The 19,321-nt window shown below is 38.5% G+C and overlaps 1 protein-coding gene across 4 annotated transcripts in view; it reads left to right on the top strand.

Annotated features, from left to right (window-relative positions):
* Positions 1-19,321, top strand: part of KIAA0825 (KIAA0825 ortholog) — a 374,240-nt gene that overhangs the window by 99,648 nt on the left and 255,271 nt on the right. For all 4 annotated transcript variants that reach the window (XR_012678323.1, XM_075181021.1, XM_075181001.1 and 1 more), the window contains 4 exons: positions 2,903-3,127; positions 5,102-5,358; positions 5,971-6,121; positions 13,999-14,189. Coding sequence is in view for 3 of the 4 variants with exons in the window: in XM_075181021.1 (XP_075037122.1) it covers positions 2,903-3,127; positions 5,102-5,358; positions 5,971-6,121; positions 13,999-14,189 (824 nt within the window). In the remaining variant the exon portion in view is untranslated. The remainder of the gene's footprint in view (positions 1-2,902; positions 3,128-5,101; positions 5,359-5,970; positions 6,122-13,998; positions 14,190-19,321) is intronic.

Below are 19,321 nucleotides of genomic sequence, written 5' to 3'. Positions count from 1 at the left end.
ATGTTTGCCATCTGTGAGGTACCTCAAGCTTCAACAGGGTTTAGTCCCTTAGAGTTATTGTTTGGGAGACAGCCCAGGGGTATCTTGGATATTTTAAAAGAAGGGAGGGAGCAGCAAGGTCCCAGGGAGCCAAATCTGGTACAATTTGTGTCCCAAATGTATGAGAGGCTAGGAAAGATAGGGCCCATTGTGCAGCAACATGTAAAAGAGGCTCAGGAACGACAGAAGAAAAGTTATGACAAAAGTGCTGTTGTTCGATCTTTCAAGCCTGGGGACAAGGTCCTAGTCCTGGTTCCTACCCAGGAAAGCAAACTTTTTGCCCATTGGCAGGGTCCATATGAAGTTCTAGAGGCTGTCGGTCCTGTCAATTACAGAGTCCACCAGTTAGGTAGGAGAAGGGATGAGCAAATATATCATGTGAACCTCCTTAAACCCTGGCATGATGAGGAAACCTCTCCTCAGGTAGTGAGTACTGCCATTTAAAAGTCTGAAGTGCCCATAGAGCCAGCCTTGTCCATTCAGCAGAGACAACAGACTGAAGAAATGATTCGCCGGAACAGGGATGTCTTCTCTTCCATTCCTGGGCGCACTACCTTAATCGAACACGACATTGTCACTGCGCCAGGAGTCATTGTCAAGCAGAAGCCATATCGTATTCCAGAAGCCAGACGGGTGGACGTGAGAAAGGAGGTTGAGAAGATGCTCCAGTTAGATGTGATTGAAGAGTCCACTAGTGAATGGAATAGTCCCATTGTGCTTGTCCCAAAACCCAATGGGACAATTAGGTTCTGCAATGACTTTAGGAGCCTAAACAGTATGTCGCAGTTTGATGCCTATCTGATGCCACGTGTGGATGAACTAGTGGAAAATCTTGTTGGTAGCAATTATTTAACAACCCTTGATCTAACAAAGGGTTATTGGCAAGTTCCCCTGACTTCCACGGCCAAGCCAAAGACTGCATTTTCCACCCCTGATGGTCTCTATCAATATAAAGTCCTACCCTTTGGGTTGCATGGGGCACCTGCCACCTTCCAAAGGGCTATGAATAAATTGCTACGACCTCACACAGCTTATGCAGCTGCTTACTTGGACGATATAGTGATTTATACCCCAGACTGGGGATCACATTTAGCCAAAGTTGAGGCGGTCTTAGCTTCATTACGGTCCGCAGAGTTAACAGCTAACCCAGAGAAATGTGCCATAGCCATGAGAGAAGCCAAATATTTGGGGTACATTGTTGGTCGAGGGCATGTAAAACCCCAGCTAGACAAAGTGGAGGCAGTCAAAAATTGGACAAGACCAGAGAAAAAGTCACAGTTAAGAACCTTTTTAGGCTTAGTAGGTTACTACAGGCGGTTTGTAAGCCACTTCGCCACTAGAGCTGCTCCACTTACGGACATGTTAAAAAAAAAAAAGTTGTCCAGATAGATTAACCTGGTCTGACTCTGCAGAAACCGCATGGTCTGATCTTCGGTTAGCTCTTTGTTCCTCTCCAGTTCTGCAAGCACCATATTTTACCCGGAGGTTCTTCCTCCAAACTGATGCTTCTGGTGTTGGCTTAGGTGCAGTCTTGTCACAGGAGAAGAATGGAGTAGAAAATCCTGTCCTGTACCTAAGTCGTAAGTTTCTTCCAAGGGAACAAAAATATGCCACTGTGGAAAAAGAATGTCTCTCCATAAAATGGGCTACAGAAGCTCTGCGCTATTATCTCCTAGGCAGAGAGTTTACCCTAATAACAGACCATGCACCATTAAGATGGATGCAGAACAACCGGGAGGTAAATGCCAAGGTAACCCGCTGGTTCTTGGCACTACAACTTTTTAATTTCTCAGTAGAACATAGGCCTGGGATTCTACACAAAAATGCAGATGCGTTGTCATGAAAATATGCGCTCCTCGCGAAGTCCGCGTCCCCCTACTTGGAGACGCTAGGGGGAGGGATATGTAACAAAAGGAGGCATTTAGCTGGCAATATGCAGAGAAAGCAGGGAAGTAGAATAAAACATTGGCACATGTACCTAGGTGGAGATTAAACCAGGTAAAAACATATGTGTAGTTTAAAATTGGTTTACTTACATGATTTAAAAGCTGCTTCCTCTCAGCAAACAGACAGGGTGGGTTTCCTTTTAAAGAGAAGGTGGGTGTGTCACCTGTCCATCAAGCTAGGCCTGTGGGAGGAGTGTCAGGTATAAAACCCTGCTTGTTTCATTGTTCAGGGAGATCAACGCTGGGCTAGCTGGCTGATCTGGACAGAGAGCTGGACTATGTATAGTAAGCGTTGAGGGTCTCCATAATTGCTGTGCAAGTATACGGTGTCAAATCATTATTACCATCCTGACAATAAAGAACCATAAAAAGGAAGAAGTTGTACGCGTGTGCTTCTGCAGTAGCGGGCTCTTGCCACAGTTCATAATACAATCCAATACACTGTATTTTACATTTCTCTTTTAATTAATCTTTAAATAGTTATTTGGGGAAAAAAAGTCAGGTAAAGAGAATTGCATATAGTATAAGACTTACTGGAAACCATGAACGGATGGTAATAACCATAAAAAAACATGTTTGAAATTTTTGGAAAGTAATAGTGTTATCATGCACAATATTTTGGTAAGGTGTTTGAGAGACTACATTTTGTCAGTATAATATTTCCTCACCTAAACACAGCAGTATATCTTATAGCCTCAGAAACTGACTGCCTCCTTAAAATCGTGTTTCTTAGTAGCTTGTAACAAGTGAAAGATAGTCCATACAGAGATAATAGTCTCCTATTTTGGTGATTTTCCTGTTTCATTGTAAATAGATAGGATGTGTTCTCATGAAAATTGGTCCAGCTCACAATATGGATGCTGTCACTTTATGTATTGTAGTAGTTTAATATTTGTCATATGTACTTTATTATATAGCCTACTTTGAAATTTGATTGGAGAAACAACTTGAAAGACCTGTCACGTTTCTTGCTGACTGGTCTACCTGGTGAAATGGAAGCCGTGACCACTTATATTCTGCAGCGAGACAGTGAGGAGTTTTCAATCACTGGGGGATCCCGAATGAGCCTTGTCCATATCTCTGGATCGTATGAGCACTATGGATCCATTTCAGAAAAACAGAGGCCAAAGAAAGTTGCTAAAGTAAGTGCCAAAAAACTACCAAAGTTGTGATACAAAAGTAGTAGCAGAGAGCAGATATTCTTTTTAATATAACAACAATAAAATGCTTTAATCACTTTAGAAATATCCTCTAGCGTTAAGCCCATGTGCAAATTGAAAAATATGCAGGTTCACACATAGCATTTTGAAAAATTGCTCCTAATTGCTTGCCCCGTGCATAACATGGATCTTCTTCCATATTCATAATCCATTTTTTGGAGCTTTCCAAAAAATCGTATATGCAACTATTTGCATATCTGGCTGAAAACTCACATCATGGGTAAAAAAGTAATTTCAAGTCCAGCCTAACATCGCTTTAGATCTACCGCATTATTAATTTAACCTTTTCTGTTTTACTCCAAATAGGCACCTCGATTTAGTATTGTTTACGCCTTAAATAAGTTGTGAAAATGACCAGATCAGGGCTATCTTTATTACATGTGTAACTATCATTTGAACTTTTTCTTATTATATTAGTAGAAACTTCTAGAAATTTGCTTCCCAGGTAAAGAGCTTCTATAAAGTGCATGGACTATATAAAGTATAGTCCAAGGCCTGTGTCCACCGCCTCCCAGGATGGCTATTTTGTGGGGTGAAAAAGGGTCCTGTGGCCACCTTCAAACCATGTTTCCACCTCATATATTTTTTTCCCATTGCTTGAATTTTATCTAGATTTATCATCCTGCAAAAATAGATTATGTATTTGCATGAATGCAGATTTGTTACTGAATAATATCAGACCCAAACTATGTAATAGAAGAATTAGCTTCAGTGAATAAGGTTAGAGAACACAAAGCCTGGGATCCAAAGTCATTCAGCATCCCTGTAGACGGAAATATACATCACTTTAAATATAATATTCATAGCAAGGACACTTGGGCATTGTACCTTTTCATCCACTGGAGATATTCCAGTTAATTGTTTACTCTAGTCTTTAAATAGTTTCACAAATATCCTACATTCAAGATTAACTTTAGACAGTAGATGGCAGTAGTAATCTAAGTATAAGAAGTGAACAACATGTTGCAGATGAACGCTTACTGTGAGGATTCACAACACTAGCTACAGATGACAGCTATCGGAGAACAGTTCACAATAACAATTACAAACACCTCTCAGTTCCTGTAATCACACTCTGCTAAGAACAGCAATCTAGATAGCTTTCTTTCCTCTGCCATCAGCTCTTCAGTGAAAAGGTCAAGTCAATATGAACAATTTATCTCACCTGTTTGTAGCCTTTATAAAATCCCTCAGTTCTACCAAACCTTTGCAGGAGCAAAGTTTTGTTTTGAATTTCTCTGCTTGTGGTTTAAAAAGACTTGTCTTATTTGACTGTACATCACAATTCTACCTTCTCCAATCCTTTGACCTTGGCTTCCTCCTCCTCTATCCTATCTTCTCCAATGCCTTGATTTAGGCATTGTCAATCACTAATCTACCTTCTACAATCCTTTGACTTTAGCTTGTACCTCATCACCAATCCTCTAAGGCTTGGCTCAACATGTTGTGTCTCTAATAGCTACCCCAACCTTTCCTTTGCTTGGAGCTTCCAGCAAACTTACATTTAAAAAGGTATATTGCTTATACATGCTATCAAAACAAAGGAACAATACATAGACTATTTCTAAGTTGTGTTATATATCATTTTAATCTAGCCTATGTGTACATTATCATCTGGGAATGTACAACATGCATTTATTTTATCTCTCAGTGGATCCATGCATAAAAGTACAATATAACTATATACATACAGGGCCTGTTTCATGTTCGGATGCAACGAGCATGCAAGTTGTGTTTTAAGTTTGAATACCTGTGGATTCTCTGCATACAATTTTTTAAAAAAACCCTCATGGCCAGATAATTTTATGTGTTGGAATTAAATAATATATTACAGAAAACAAGGCTGCAAGTTGTCTTGAGTTCACATCCTAATATGACATACCTCTTTGCCATCAGTTTTGCTTTGACATCACAGAAGAATTTGATGGGCTCTTCCCACTGGCATTGGCATGCAGAGATGATTCACTACAGAACATAAGGACTTGCTTTATAGAAGCCTTTAGCAATGCTGTGACTTCAGTCCTGACTAGACTGGAAGAGTGGAGCTCACAGGTGCCAGACAACGCTCCTGTTCAGACAGCCCTTGTCGTTACATCCTCAGCGATCCATATCCTTCATCACCTTGCACACTATAATGAGCAAATGAGTAAGAGGTATGTATTCATTTTCCTATGCATATTGAGTATCCCTATTTCTCCTATAGCTCTTGCATAAGTGTAGTATTGTGTTCTGAGCTTGTGTGAACTGCACCTTTCTATTTGCGAATGCTGCAGAAATAAGGAGCATTGATCCCTAAGAGAAAATGTATACCCAGTTGCCACAGTCATGAGTGATAACAGTGATACAACTAATTGCAATACTTTTAATGTAAGGACTGCATTCAGTAGCTGGTCCGATCAACACCTAGATGGGTATGAGTATTGCTAGTTGTGCAAATGTATAGTATGCCTGTCACTGGGAACAGATGTTAAAAAATAAATAAATATAAAAAGTAAATCTGTGCATGCAGCTGTACAATATGATGGTCATGGGACAAGCAGGCCTTTTGTTATTTCAGTGTGTAAATATTCTTTCACTTACCATTATGAGAACAGAGTAAATACACAGGTCCAACTACTTAGGTGATTTTCATTTTCAGTTCCTGAGGAAATGTTTGATTGTGTTCTGAATGTGTCCTGATGAAAACCACCTGTATTACTGGATATTATTACAATTTACATCACATGCACTCGGTGTCTCCTCTTGTGATCATCCAATTTCCATAGGCCCTTGTTTCTAGCGGCTGTCCAGCGATATCAGGAGTTCATCAGCAATCTCCAGATCCAAGTTACAAATTACTGTGTCAACATTTGTGCTATAAGCCTTTTTCAGGATGCAGAGAGTCACCACTGGGATGATAACAACGCTTTTTATGAGGTGAGAGTGTAAGGACTACATTCTTCCATTATACACTGTTATAGTTCAAAATTCCTTTAATAGTGAAATATAAGTTCTACTACTCCCCTTCCTCCCAGAAAAGGCATTTATTCTATGGACAGATAGTTACCTACTGATATTGAATATGTATGTTAGCTAACAACTATATTCATATTGCGAGAACCTGTATATTGGTGTTAATGCCCCCCACTATAAATCACATATTGACTAAGCAAATACACATGGTCTTATAATTTTTAGTAGCGGGTATGCTATTTCATATATTACACAACTGCTGTTCGTGAAGTTCTCAGCATTATTAATTACTTTTTATTCTAAGGTTACTCTGTATTAGTTTAATTTTCGATATGTATTTATTTATGTGCATAATTGCATTACAAATTCACAACACTACTTGATTCTACTGTCATTCACCTTATTTTTATGTGAAAAACAAATGTTTCCATGAAGAAATACTGGATTTTTTTGTGGGGAATAGACTGTGCTTGGTGTTTTATGTAGATATTCTAATATTTACATATAATATAAAATATTAAAGTCACTAATGTAATAATTGGTTAGCTTTATATTGCTTTCTTTCACAATGATGTCTATCTGAACATGATGAGGACCACTAAATATAAAGTCAATTTGTTTTTACTTTACAGGTATAAAAACACCTTGGCTGTATAGCAGTATTTCTCAGAATTGGCCAGAGGGTTCAGTAGCAGGATGTAACTGGCCAAAGAAAGTATCCCAGGGTAGATGTGAGCTGATCATGCCACCCTAACATCCAGTCTGGTGACACCCTGCATGGCCAGACCTGCCATGTAGTTGCCCTGGACCAAGAAGAACTGTTGTGGGTTTCAGTCACACCTGAGCCTGCCACACATGCATAAAGGGTGTTCCTATCTTTGGTTGTACGTCTTTGGATACTGGAATGACTCATGGCTGGTCTGATAAAGTCCTGTTATGACAGCTTTCAGTGTGCCACTGCAATTATACCACAATAAAACACCCTCAGAATAGTCATCCCAACCCTCTCTCTGAGAGTATTTGAAAGGCACACAGGCAAAATTAACTCTAGACTCCAGGGATAGCCAGCCTAAATGAAATAGCCTATCACAATGTTGTATGTTGTAGCTACACAATGGCAAATTGAGCTGTAAAGAGTATCAAACTTGCTAAGGTGAATTTGAGGGGCTCTGCCATAAACTACATCCCCATTATCTATATTGTACATTAGCATCTGTTGCGAGGTGCACTTTCGGCCATAGATCTCAGGCCGAATTTGTTTCTGTAGTGCAAGCCCAGTTTGGAGTATATTTTGGATGTCACAATGACTATACATAAGCCAAATAGTTGGAATCAAGCAATTTCTCTTCTAAGTATTCTAATTGTAATATCAGTTCTATCTGTAGATTATGTGTAATATTCATGCAAATTTAGCCTTTGTCCTAAATAAAATTGATATTGTTTTATGAGTGTTCTAAAACTAAAGGGTAATGTCACACAGGCTATAAAAACACCAGGCATTTAAACATAATGCTTAAACGTTAACACAATGACACATAGTAATGTGTAGTGTCAGTTGCCCATTGTTCACAGTACATATGCTCACTCCTAGCCTCAATTCATTAGTATTATCATCATCATTATCATCATCAGTTACTTATATAGCACCACTAATTCCGCAGCGCTGTACAGAGAACTCATTCACATCAGTCCCTGCCCCATTGAAGCTTACATTCTAAATTCCCTAACATATACACACACACACACACACACACACACACACACACACACACACACACACACACACACACACACACACACACACACACACACACACACACACACACACACACACACACACACAGAGACTAAGGTCAATTTTTGATAGCAGCCAACTAACCTTTGGAGTGTGGAAGGAACCCGGAGCACACGGAGGAAACCCATGCAAACACAGGGAGAACATAGAAACTCCACACAGATAAGGCCATGGTCGTGAATCGAACGCATGACCCCAGTGGGCCACTGTGCTGCCCATGTATTATATCCATTTGCTGCCCTGTTCTATCCTAAACGGCTCTCTCCTCTCGCTCCACCTACGTCTTCCTCTAGTTTCTCTACACTCCTCTAATCCTCTTGAATGTTAACTCTCACAAGTTTGGCTCTCTTTACCTCCTATCTGCTCATCCTCTTTGTAATGTTTCCTTTGTTCTAGTTGTGTCTTCTTATGTAGTTGCTTTCTCTATTGTCTCATGTATAGATTTTTACTGATTCTATAGTTTTTCTTGCCCCTTACTTATCTGTATTGTACTGCACTGCAGATTATGTGGCACTATATAAATAAAATAAGATGATGATGATTGATAAATATATGAGTGCTTCCATGTTTAAAAAGCAGGTGTTGTATTATACTTGTGATTTTACCCTTGTTACATTTATTTAGCCCCAAAATACTAGTTTTTATAGCTGTGTGTGACTTTACATAAGCAGGTGCAATTGGACTATAGGTGACCTTAATCCACCCTCTACACCACAAATACTGTTTAAAGAGATCCTGTCCTCTGATTGTACTCTGCTTTTTGGTTGCTCATTTCCTTGTGCATAAAGTACTATGTTCTAAACATAAATGCCACTGTAAAGCCTGCTGATATATTTTGTTTAAGGTGTAGAGAAAAAGAGCTGTGTTGCCATTTCATCGGCATTGGTTCCTCTATACGTGGAATATACAGAATATGCATATCAACACAATAGTGGATAACTTTGAAAATTGTGTGCTTGCTGTCACGAGCCGCGGCGGTACGCCGCATCCTGGCGTGATCTAGCAGCCGGGCGCGTGCTTTAGTTTCTATGCTCTGTTATTATTCTTTGGGATTATCCTTGTGGCATAGATGTAGCAGGGTGTATGGACATCCTCCAACTGCAGGGGGAGCTCTCATTTGATTTAAACTGGTTCATTTATATTTTTATACATGCTTCCTGGTTTATGTTATTACCTATGCTAGTTCTAGCTAGTAATTAATTAGCAGCCTCCTGAGGCTGATTGTCAGCCCTGTCCTCCTCTGTCCTGATTGGCTCTTAGTACTATTTAAGACAGTGAGGTCTGAGCCTCACTGCCGGTTATAGCGTTCTGTTCCAGTACTGCTGCCTGCTCCTGTTTTTGTTTAGAGTTTGGTTTTGAAACCTTGGATTAATTACCTGTGTATGACCTTTTACCTGTACCCAGATTCTGAACCACTGCCTGTGACCCCGAACTTTTGCCTGTACCCAGATTCTGAACCACTGCCTGTGACCCAGACCTTTTGCTTGTACCCGGATTCTGAACCACTGCCTGTGACCCCGATCTTTTGCCTGTACCCAGATTCTGAACCACTGCCTGTGACCTTGACCTTTTGCTTGTACCTGACATCCTCTCTGGTGCTCTGTCCAGTCCGCTGATCTCTGGCCTGCCGCTACACTGTGTGCTACCTCCTGTACCTGTGCGCTGCCGTGTTAGCATAAACTCATGCTACTCTGAGCATAAGACCTGGGGGCATTCGAGTACCTGTGAGCATAACCAGTCTCTAGGGGAAAGGCGGCTGCTAAAGGTGAAGACCTATTCTACCTGTTATATGAGTTTATGCCGTATTGGTGGCCATAACACTTGCCTGTGAATTACCTTTAGGCCAGGTACTGACTTGCTTTGCATTTTGAGTTTTTTATCACTATTAAAAAAACACGAGAGAAAACACATGTTAACCGCCTTTGCTATGCGATTGTAACAAGGGTGGAGGCAGTAACCACATTGAATAGATGCTAGTAATGCAAGTGGGCATTGTGACATTAGGAACAATGGGCTCTATTTTCAGATCCATTTACCTGTGTTGAAAATGCAGGCAATTAACAGTAGCTACAAGGCTTTAGTGCTTTTAAACTTCTCAGTGATGCCCTACATGGGCAGCATAACAAAGAGCAAGTGGCAGATTTTAAATTAAAGTAAGTTATTTCTCTATACAGTGGTACTTTAAATACAAGATCACTAGGCAATATCAGAGGTACCAGCCTGTGCCACGCACACATTTGAATATCCACAGGTAAATTAAACTGGCATATAGATGTTACAAATAGTGAGACAAGTTGTTAGTGACGTGTTTTTACATTTGATGTATTTATGCTAGTTGGGAGTTAAAACTCTGAATTGAAGATAATTCTGTATCTTATTATTATTTCCTTACTCTAATGAAATGTCAATCTGTCTTGAAAATAAGAGTAGCTAGTTCAAAAGGATTGCAAGATATCTGAGTAAATAGGCCTGCCTAGACAGCAATCTCCTGTCTAAATGAAGTGTTATTGTATTCTGATTGTAAAAGAGCGAGATGCTGTATTGTCATCCAAATGTGCATTAACTATTGCTGTGGTTTATAGGACCTTTTTGCACAGTTGCCTCTGCATAAATTTCCATGAATGTGCCTAAATTCCCTGTGTAAAATGGTAATTATTTGTATTGGGCATTTAGTCAAATGTTATGATATTCCTCAACCATCATCTTAATTTCCCTAGATTACCCTATTACCATCCTCTACACTGCTAACGCAAGACAAAAACCTTCTGACCAACATTGCAACACACACAGCCCATTCAGTACTTTACCTTTGCAGTCTGGCTGGTCCATTGTGCAATATGATGTAGCACATGCCCTTGTGTTTCTAACTCCCATTGTCCTATAGATTGTAAGCTTTCGAGCAGGGTTCTCTTACCTCTCTGTCTGTATGTATTACCCAGTATTGTCTTATTAATGTTTGTTCCCAATTGTAAAGCGCTACGGAATTTGCTGGCGCTATATAAATAAATGTTGATGATGATGATGAAATGTACATGGCAATTACTTATACCCCCACAATGTTCTTTAATTGTTGCTATATTTTGTACTTTGATAAAAATGTATTTTAATGTTAAGTTCATGCTGGTTTTAAATAAATTTACATTCCTGAAGATGAGTGCAATGCTGTAGACCATATTATATCAGAAGGCTTTATTGCTGTTCAAGTCACTCTTAAGTCACTCTGGCAAATGTAGAAACTGTTTGGCATCAAAAATCTGATTGGACAGTCCCAACACCAGACCATACTCTAAATACATTTCTCAATGATATTTGTAACCCAGTCTTCCATGCAATTAATGTACCTTTTTTTATCAAAAGGATAAATAATTGCGAGTGTAAAGATAATATTTTGGAGGTTTATGTGATAAAGCCCAGATGTTTGTTTCTTGGTGAACAAGCTAAGTTAAATCTCACATCTGTTTATCTTGTACTAGCTTACAATAATGGCAGATGTTTGTTACAACAATGTAGTTTAGAATAACAACAGATAGGGGGAAAAATCAAATCAAGTGGGTAATTGAAGATTAGGTTTTTATATTTTAAATATTTCTTTTTTCATGCTGTTTGTAGTTTTTGTGGCCCTTTTGTATGTTCAAGGGAAAGTATAATGATATATGTATTTGTTACTGGTAGCAATGAGCAGGAGCATATTATAAAGAAAAACTTGTATTAAATGAAATTGTCAATGAATTAGTTAAAAAAAACTTAGTCGTTAGATGAAACACATTTATAATACAAAATGACAAAAATTTATAATAAAGAACAATATTTTGCTCTTTACAACCCTCATTTACCTTATCATTAACCTTTGTTTAGATAGCACCAAAATATAATACAGAGAATGTTTAATCATTCACATGAATCCCTGCCAGAGGAGCTTACAGTCTACACTAATACACACATTACCATTGACCTACCAGCTCTTTAGGATTACCAAGGATGGATTGGAGCAAAACTACAAACCTCTAGGTTTATCTGTCCTTCCTCCCTCACGTATATTAAATGTGCCTTTCAATGGTCTTTAAACTGTTGCCAGGTTGTCAAGTGTGTATGAGTCCCCTGAAAACCACCCCTTGGTCATAACTCTTAAATGACTGATGTGAACGTTGGCTGAAGCTCTGTCATTGGGAGACAGACTTGGAAAATCGTGTAGACTTGCATAATAATAATAATGTCTAATAGACCAAACCAACATATAGACCATACTGTTTTGGATTTGGTAATTTAATATTTTGTCCCATGCTAGAGTACATTACTTTGTTGATCTGTATTTGGCATTGTGTACTGATATTCTGGAATGTACAGAAACCACATGATCATTAAGATGTTTTTTCAAGAAAAGCAGACAATCAGAAATAATGATGTGGATACTTAAAGAAAACACGCAGGCCAATTTAATGGCCACATGTGTAATTAATGAGATGCAAGACTGACTTTATGCAGTCAAACAGGACCTGGAAACCACATGTCTTATAACAAATACAGGTCATTGTGACCTATCATAATGTATCTGAACAAATTTCATATGCACCACAGTCTGAGATGGATAAATTGTAAGGAAATAACTACCGCAGTAATAATAGGCTTTGCATGTTTGATCATGAGCTGCTGAGTAAACCTAGAGCTGAATAAAATCTATATTGATGAATCTCTGTTCATATTAGAATGCATTATTCTCAGCATAATAGCATGGGCTGATTTTATTTAAGAAGTCCCGGAAATTACACTAATCTTCTGATCTGGTCAGGAAGAAATGAGGTCATCTTAATCTATTAGAACATATGCCAATTCCTCATAAAGTCGTAAAAATCAGTTTTAGTGCATGTAATAGGTGAAACGTCTTGACACATCTTAAAAATGTTCCGTGGCCTATGCTCTCACATGAATACATATTTATGTGATTGGAGTTGTGTGGTTAATTTTATTCCTCTGCCCTTTCATAATACACTGGAAGAAGTTCATAAAAGTCCATTAGTAATGCTAATGAATCTACACAAATGTGGTTGCCTGAACAACTCAAATAATGTTTCTGTTAAAAAGGCATCATTGGGTCAAGCTTAACAGTTGTGCATCCGTACCGTGTTAGCTTTTTTTCTTTTTTCATTTTATGAGTCGCAAAATCTAAAGCATAAGAAATGGAACGACTTCCGTAACCTGGAGTATAATAAATCAGTAACAATAAAAATGGGATAAAGATGGGAATCCACAATGAAGCTGTATCCTATTACTGGCAGAGAAAGTCTAGATAGTCTTAAGAATTATGTTTAACCGAAAACACAAAACTACTATCATGTACAGGATTACTTATGTAGTTTGAAAAATGTGGGCCCGGGGTACATTTATTTGTGGGAAATGCATCTGCTTTTGCACCAGGGTATACTGCTTTCCATTTTGGGAAGTTCAGCCATGCAAGTATTCTTAGGCATCAAAAATAAAATAAAAAGTCTCTTGTCTTCAACTGACTACTATCATCTTTGGATCATCCCCTTAATTAATTACATCTCTTGCTGCTTAAAATAATGCTAATTGGAGCCTAATTTACATCTTAAAAAGCAATAAGTGTAAGGGGTCATTGGACTATCTTCCTTTCATATGTCACATTTGTAATTTTGAAATTTGTTTGTTTTTTTACCTTGGTAGAATTGTACTTTTAAGAGCTCTATCGTGTACAAAGTGCTCTTGGTGCAAAAGGTTGTAGAGGAAAAAGGTTCTGCAGCTAATCACTAATCCAGGAATACCAGGCACATTAAAAATTATTCAGCAAATCCACATACCTCCTCCTGTGGAAATGAGACGTATTTTACACTCCTGATCTTGATGCCATCTTGAGGCACTATGCCAATGCTTAACCATGCAGATGGGCACAACTGAACGAAATTACATCATACCACAAAATAGAACGTTTGGTTTTAGACGCTTTAGCTTGCTTGGTTTTGTATACACTGCAGTGTAGTTAAAAAATACATCATGTTTAATGCCAGTTTTGTTTTGTTTTGTTTTTTTAAAGGGGGAACGATGTTCCTTTTCTATACAGATGTGGAATTATTTCTGCTGTGGACTCCGTTATGATCTATGGACTGTGGTACCACCAGCTGATGCCCAGAAGATACTTTCAGAAGTCCTAGAGCAAACTTTGGCTTTGCTGACATTTAGATACTCCCAGGTACACCCCAACTACAAGCGGACATCACAAATACGGTAAGAGCATTTATACATTGATCGTGATGATAATAATAATTTTACATTTTTATAACTGAGAAAAGTAATACATAAGTGATATATTTAGTTCTGCCTCTTTAGAAAAGTTTTTCAAGCATTCAGCAGTCCTTTCTTTAATCATTCTCAAGTATGTACTTGGCCTTAGAATAATATACTACAGATGCAACTGGATTTTCAAGTCAAACATTTGTTTGCAGAACAGGACAAAGACAAACCACTTTTCCTATAATGTTATGTTCTGTAGAATATTGTCACTTTTGTGTGAATTTATAGATGACCAACTAAACCTTTATCCTGCTAAGGCTCATAATTCCTTCTTGTTTGTGGCACTCTTGATTGACAAGAGCAGAAACACATTCTCGGGCAGTCAGAATGCCAGTCTTCTTAGCTGTTGGTGACACTGTTGCTTTAATGCACACATCCTTTAAGAAGGATTCTGTTGCTTAATGAGGATTTAGCAGCTAGCGGATTCATTCTCCATATAGCACAGTAGCTGAGCAATTCTTCAGCAGATTTCTACCATTCAGGTTGTCTGAATGGTTACATAGAATTAGGCTTGGGATTAATGTATATTGGATATCAAAGGACAGAGAAAAGGATTAAGTGTACAGCCTTAATAGGATAGCAGACATATATAATATATTTATTTCCAATGCTATTAATTTAACTGTCAGCAGAATCTGGTAAGGAAGAGGTGACACCATAATACAGTAGTTAATATATTGTTATATAATGTTTTATATGAAATGCTTTATCCATCATTTACTTTATAATTGCCAAACTCATTTGATAGCACTATACCATTGATGAGATTACACATACATATACAAACTAGCTTAAATTCCACCCGGTAATCAGAGCTTGTGAGATGGCAGGGTTTGCTTTCCAGCAAATAAGAATGACACATGCAGGCACTGCTGCTGTGTGAACTGGGTTACCATTTGTTCAGTTCTCAGTCTGTAAATTCGAGACCCTGTCTGGTATCCTGTTCACTGTGTGGGTTCTAGTCAACCAGTGCACCGGGTATAGGCCTGCTAACTAAAAGCCATGGAACAGTGTCAGACTGATACTGTCAGTTTGATAAGTAACTAATGAAGTTGAAGCTACCTAGCTTTGTTATTAGTGTTCTTTGAGAGAGCTGCTGACTATCCAGCAAACTGTCCATTGCATAGGTAAGCTCAGGGCCGGATTTACCACTAGGCAACCTAAGCAATTGCCTAGGGCCCAGCGGTCCCCAGAGGGCCCTGCCAGGGCCGTCGGTGAGACCAACCTTTAAAAATGGACCGCTACTTATGGGCCAGTGCAATGTGCTTGCCCCCCTGGGCTAAAGTCTGCCAGCCAGCCCCTGAATAGGGGTATATGTTATGCTAAAAACTATAGTGCTATGGATTTTTTCAGGGAGGAGGCCCCAAACCAGTATCTTGCCTAGGGCCCCATGAGGTCTAAATCTGGCTCTGGGTAAACTTCTCAACAGGGCTGGGTTGGAGGAAAATGAGAGATTACCTCAGCTGCTATTTAATTCATGTATAGTACTTCCACTTTATTGAAAGTCACGATATGGTTTGCAGTCTGTAACGCACACTAACTTTTTTGCCCAGGTATCTGTACAGCAGAATTTTCAGTCCCGCAATCTCCAATATGCTTTCCTGCAATAGAGAACTGCAGACTTTACAAAAGCATGTAACTACATTGTCTTCCACCCGCCTTCCGTTTATGTGAGACAGAGCAGTATTTAATAAAGAATAGTCCTTTATGATCAGAGCCATTGCTATACTGCTGTACATAGTGGGTCTGGGTAGAGCAGTGTACAATTTATGTGATTACATACGCGCACAGTAATAAAAACAAAAACACCAAAGTGTTAGTGGTACCATACCCGATAAATCCCTGTAAAGTAATGTAATATTGTCTATTCCCATTTATCCTAGTATTAAGAATGTATCATGGGTATTGATTATAAAAGAGATTTATGTGTACAAAAGCTTTGACTGTCCTATGAAGAAGGATAGATGGGAGCCCTATGTATGGTCTCTTGTTCTTGTAATAGATATCTGGTAAATTTATCTTGTGTGGTATAAAGTCTGTATGTGATCTGCAGTCATGGATGCTAGAGGGTGTTATTACATTGTGCCGTGATGTCCCTGTAGTTGACATCATTTTGGATTTTTCACAGTGAAAGCTTTTTCTGTTCTTTTGTGTCTATTTTGTGTATACTGTTTGATGTTCAACAGGCATTCCTATTCTGTATTTATGGCAGCGAGAGTAATAATGATTATTTACATGTGCAAAATGAGGAGCAAAATTTTGCTTAGCTGAATTTAGTTTTTGACTTGCCCCCTAACCTACCCAGCTCATCCCATCAGAACATGCAAAATATTTCACTGGACACATTTATATATATATGGAATAATTCCTATTTGTTTTCCACATTGTCATTATTATTATTGTTTATTTATAAGGTACAACATAAATTATTATTATCCTTTATTTATATGGCGCCACAAAGGGTCCGCAGTGCATTACAGAGAGCATAGGATGAAACAGAACACGGCATACAGGACAACACAATAAACAAAGTGCAGTTAAAATATCAACGCTGCTAAGAACAGATACATATGGCAAAGTGGTATAAGTACATTCCAGAACACTTAGGAACTAGAAAAAGGAAGGACAGGTGGGGAGTTATCAGAGCCAGTAATAGAGATGCAAAGGCAAAAGAGACCAAGGACTGGCCAAGTGACGAGGTGCAAAAATTAAACTGGGTGCCGAAGGCTAAGGTAACAGGAGGAGGAGGAAACGAGAATTAGTGGGCCCAGCTCGCGGGAGCTTACAATCTAAAGGGAAGGGGCGCACCAACAGAAAAAACATATTGGCGAGTCAGGGTGAGGGGACTAGAAAGCTAATGGGAGAAATAAACAAGAGCAGGTTGTATGAGCAACTGAGGAAGAATGAGGATGAGAAATCTGCAGTGCTGCACAAAAGGAAGCAGAAGAGTTATAACAAAAACTATATAACAGGCAAAAAAAACGACATACAGGGAGCAAAACAACATAAAACATCATAAAAACTGGAAGCATACAAGCAAAATACACTGCATTAGATGTAGAAGGTGTTATATCTAGGTAGCTTAGTGAACATTCAGGATGTAAGAGAACAGGGATATATACATGGATGAGATGGGAGCAAGCTAGAAAACAAGAGGAAGAAGGGCACAGCTCATGAGAGCTTAAAATCTAGTGGGGTGAGATTGAGGAGGAGGAGGAGGATTGGTAGGCTTTGATAAACAGGTAACCTTTAAGGAGCATTTGAAGCATTGGAGGCTGGTGGAGTGCTTGATTGGATGTCGGAGTGTATACCATAGGTATAGAGCACAGGAAAAGGTTGGAGATGTGGAGCAGGGGTGGAGCAGAGGTAGGGTGAGGAGTTTAAGTTGGATTCTATAGGCGCTATAAGGAACTAGTGTCAGGATTGGCCGAGACGGGAGGAAGATCTGCGACAGAGGAAAAACAGTCTTGTTACTCCATTGAGGATGAATTCAAATGGGGAAAGGGCGGGTAAGAGGGAGTCCAGAGAGTAGAAGTTTGCAGTAGTTGAGGTAAGAGATATTGAGAGAGTGGATAAGATTTTTGGTAGCATTAAGGGTGAGGAAGGGTATAAAGGGAACGGATGTGGAGAGTGAAAGAGAGGGAAGAGTCGAGGATGACAGCGGATTTGAGGAACATGGCTGACATGTGGCTTATGGATTGACCCTGCTCTAAATACCATGGTCTAATTAATAAACACTGAGAATAATGTTTGGTTACTTTGAGTTATTAATGCAAAAAAATGTTGTGTTTCTAAGCTGTGCTGCATGCAGGAATCACATATAAAGCAGTGTAACAAACATCATTCATCAGTCTTGTGGGATGTAATATACTGAACATTTATATAGAACACATCAAATTTAAGACCACATTACATGACTTATTGGTGTAGTCTTTATGTTCCTAAAAAACACATTGTAAACTATTAGTTAGCTCTGTCTGAAATTGTTAAATTAATATGTCATGTTGCTCTTACAGTAGCTTGTTTTATAAAACAAAATAACAAATGCAACAAAAACAAAGTGATATTTGCTGTTTTGAATCTGATCTTATGTCTTTATTTCACACACATTTGTATTATATTACATTTATGCACGCCCATTTTTTGTCACTTTCTTATAATATTTGTGCTGTTTGTTATGAATACACTTTAGCATGTGAGAGGTTACAAGCTAGTGTAAGAAAGGAATTTGATATTCCTGTTACCACATATGTGCCTTATAACATAATGTAATAAACATTTATATAGAATTTTCATGGCGAACACTTAAAGTATGTATTATACGCATTAGCATACCCACTATTGTACATAATAGATATTGTAGTATTTTGCTTTTGCATAAGTCCTTGGTCTGTGAGTTTGCCACTCTGGTTACAAACTACTGAGTAAAAGCTAATTTCCATTCCATGAGAAATGCAGAGAATGTTATTGTTAAATATATAAAAATAAAACAAATGTTGATACAGATGGAGCAGATGTAACTTCACATTCTCGATTTATCATGTTGTAGTTGTCTCAGAATGTCACGGCTACAACCTATTAATTTCAATGGAAGATGTCTCAGATTGGGACTAATTGATGATCCAGGTGAACTAAATGCTGCAGTAAAGGTTGATCCATCTGTAGTTAACACGTCATTTACAATGAAAGGAAATATAAATAGTGTCTAAGTACAGGAAAGTGCCAAGTACTGGTACTGGAGGCGGAATGATGTTATGTCTGCATATTGCATATTTACTCTATTTATGTTCAATATGTAAAATAGAATGGAGTTGTCATGCTTCATCATTTAGTAATGCAGTGTTTATATTTCCTGCAGAGAAGTGAATAAAACGTTCTTAATAAATCAAGCATTGATGTGTTACAAATGCTTGCTGACATTTTGATGTACAGTACATACTAATGTATTGGGATTGCTTTGCAGTTTATTTATACATACACTAAACACCACTACACTCCATGATCAGACACCTCTAATTATTCATTGATTTGTGTTCTATGTGCATGCTGCTGCTTGATTGAAAACT

Source organism: Mixophyes fleayi, chromosome 1 (genome assembly GCF_038048845.1).
Source record: "Mixophyes fleayi isolate aMixFle1 chromosome 1, aMixFle1.hap1, whole genome shotgun sequence".
NCBI classification, from domain to species: domain Eukaryota; kingdom Metazoa; phylum Chordata; class Amphibia; order Anura; family Limnodynastidae; genus Mixophyes; species Mixophyes fleayi.
The sequence above is the reverse complement of the archived record's forward strand: the minus strand, read 5'-3'. Positions and strand labels throughout refer to the sequence as shown.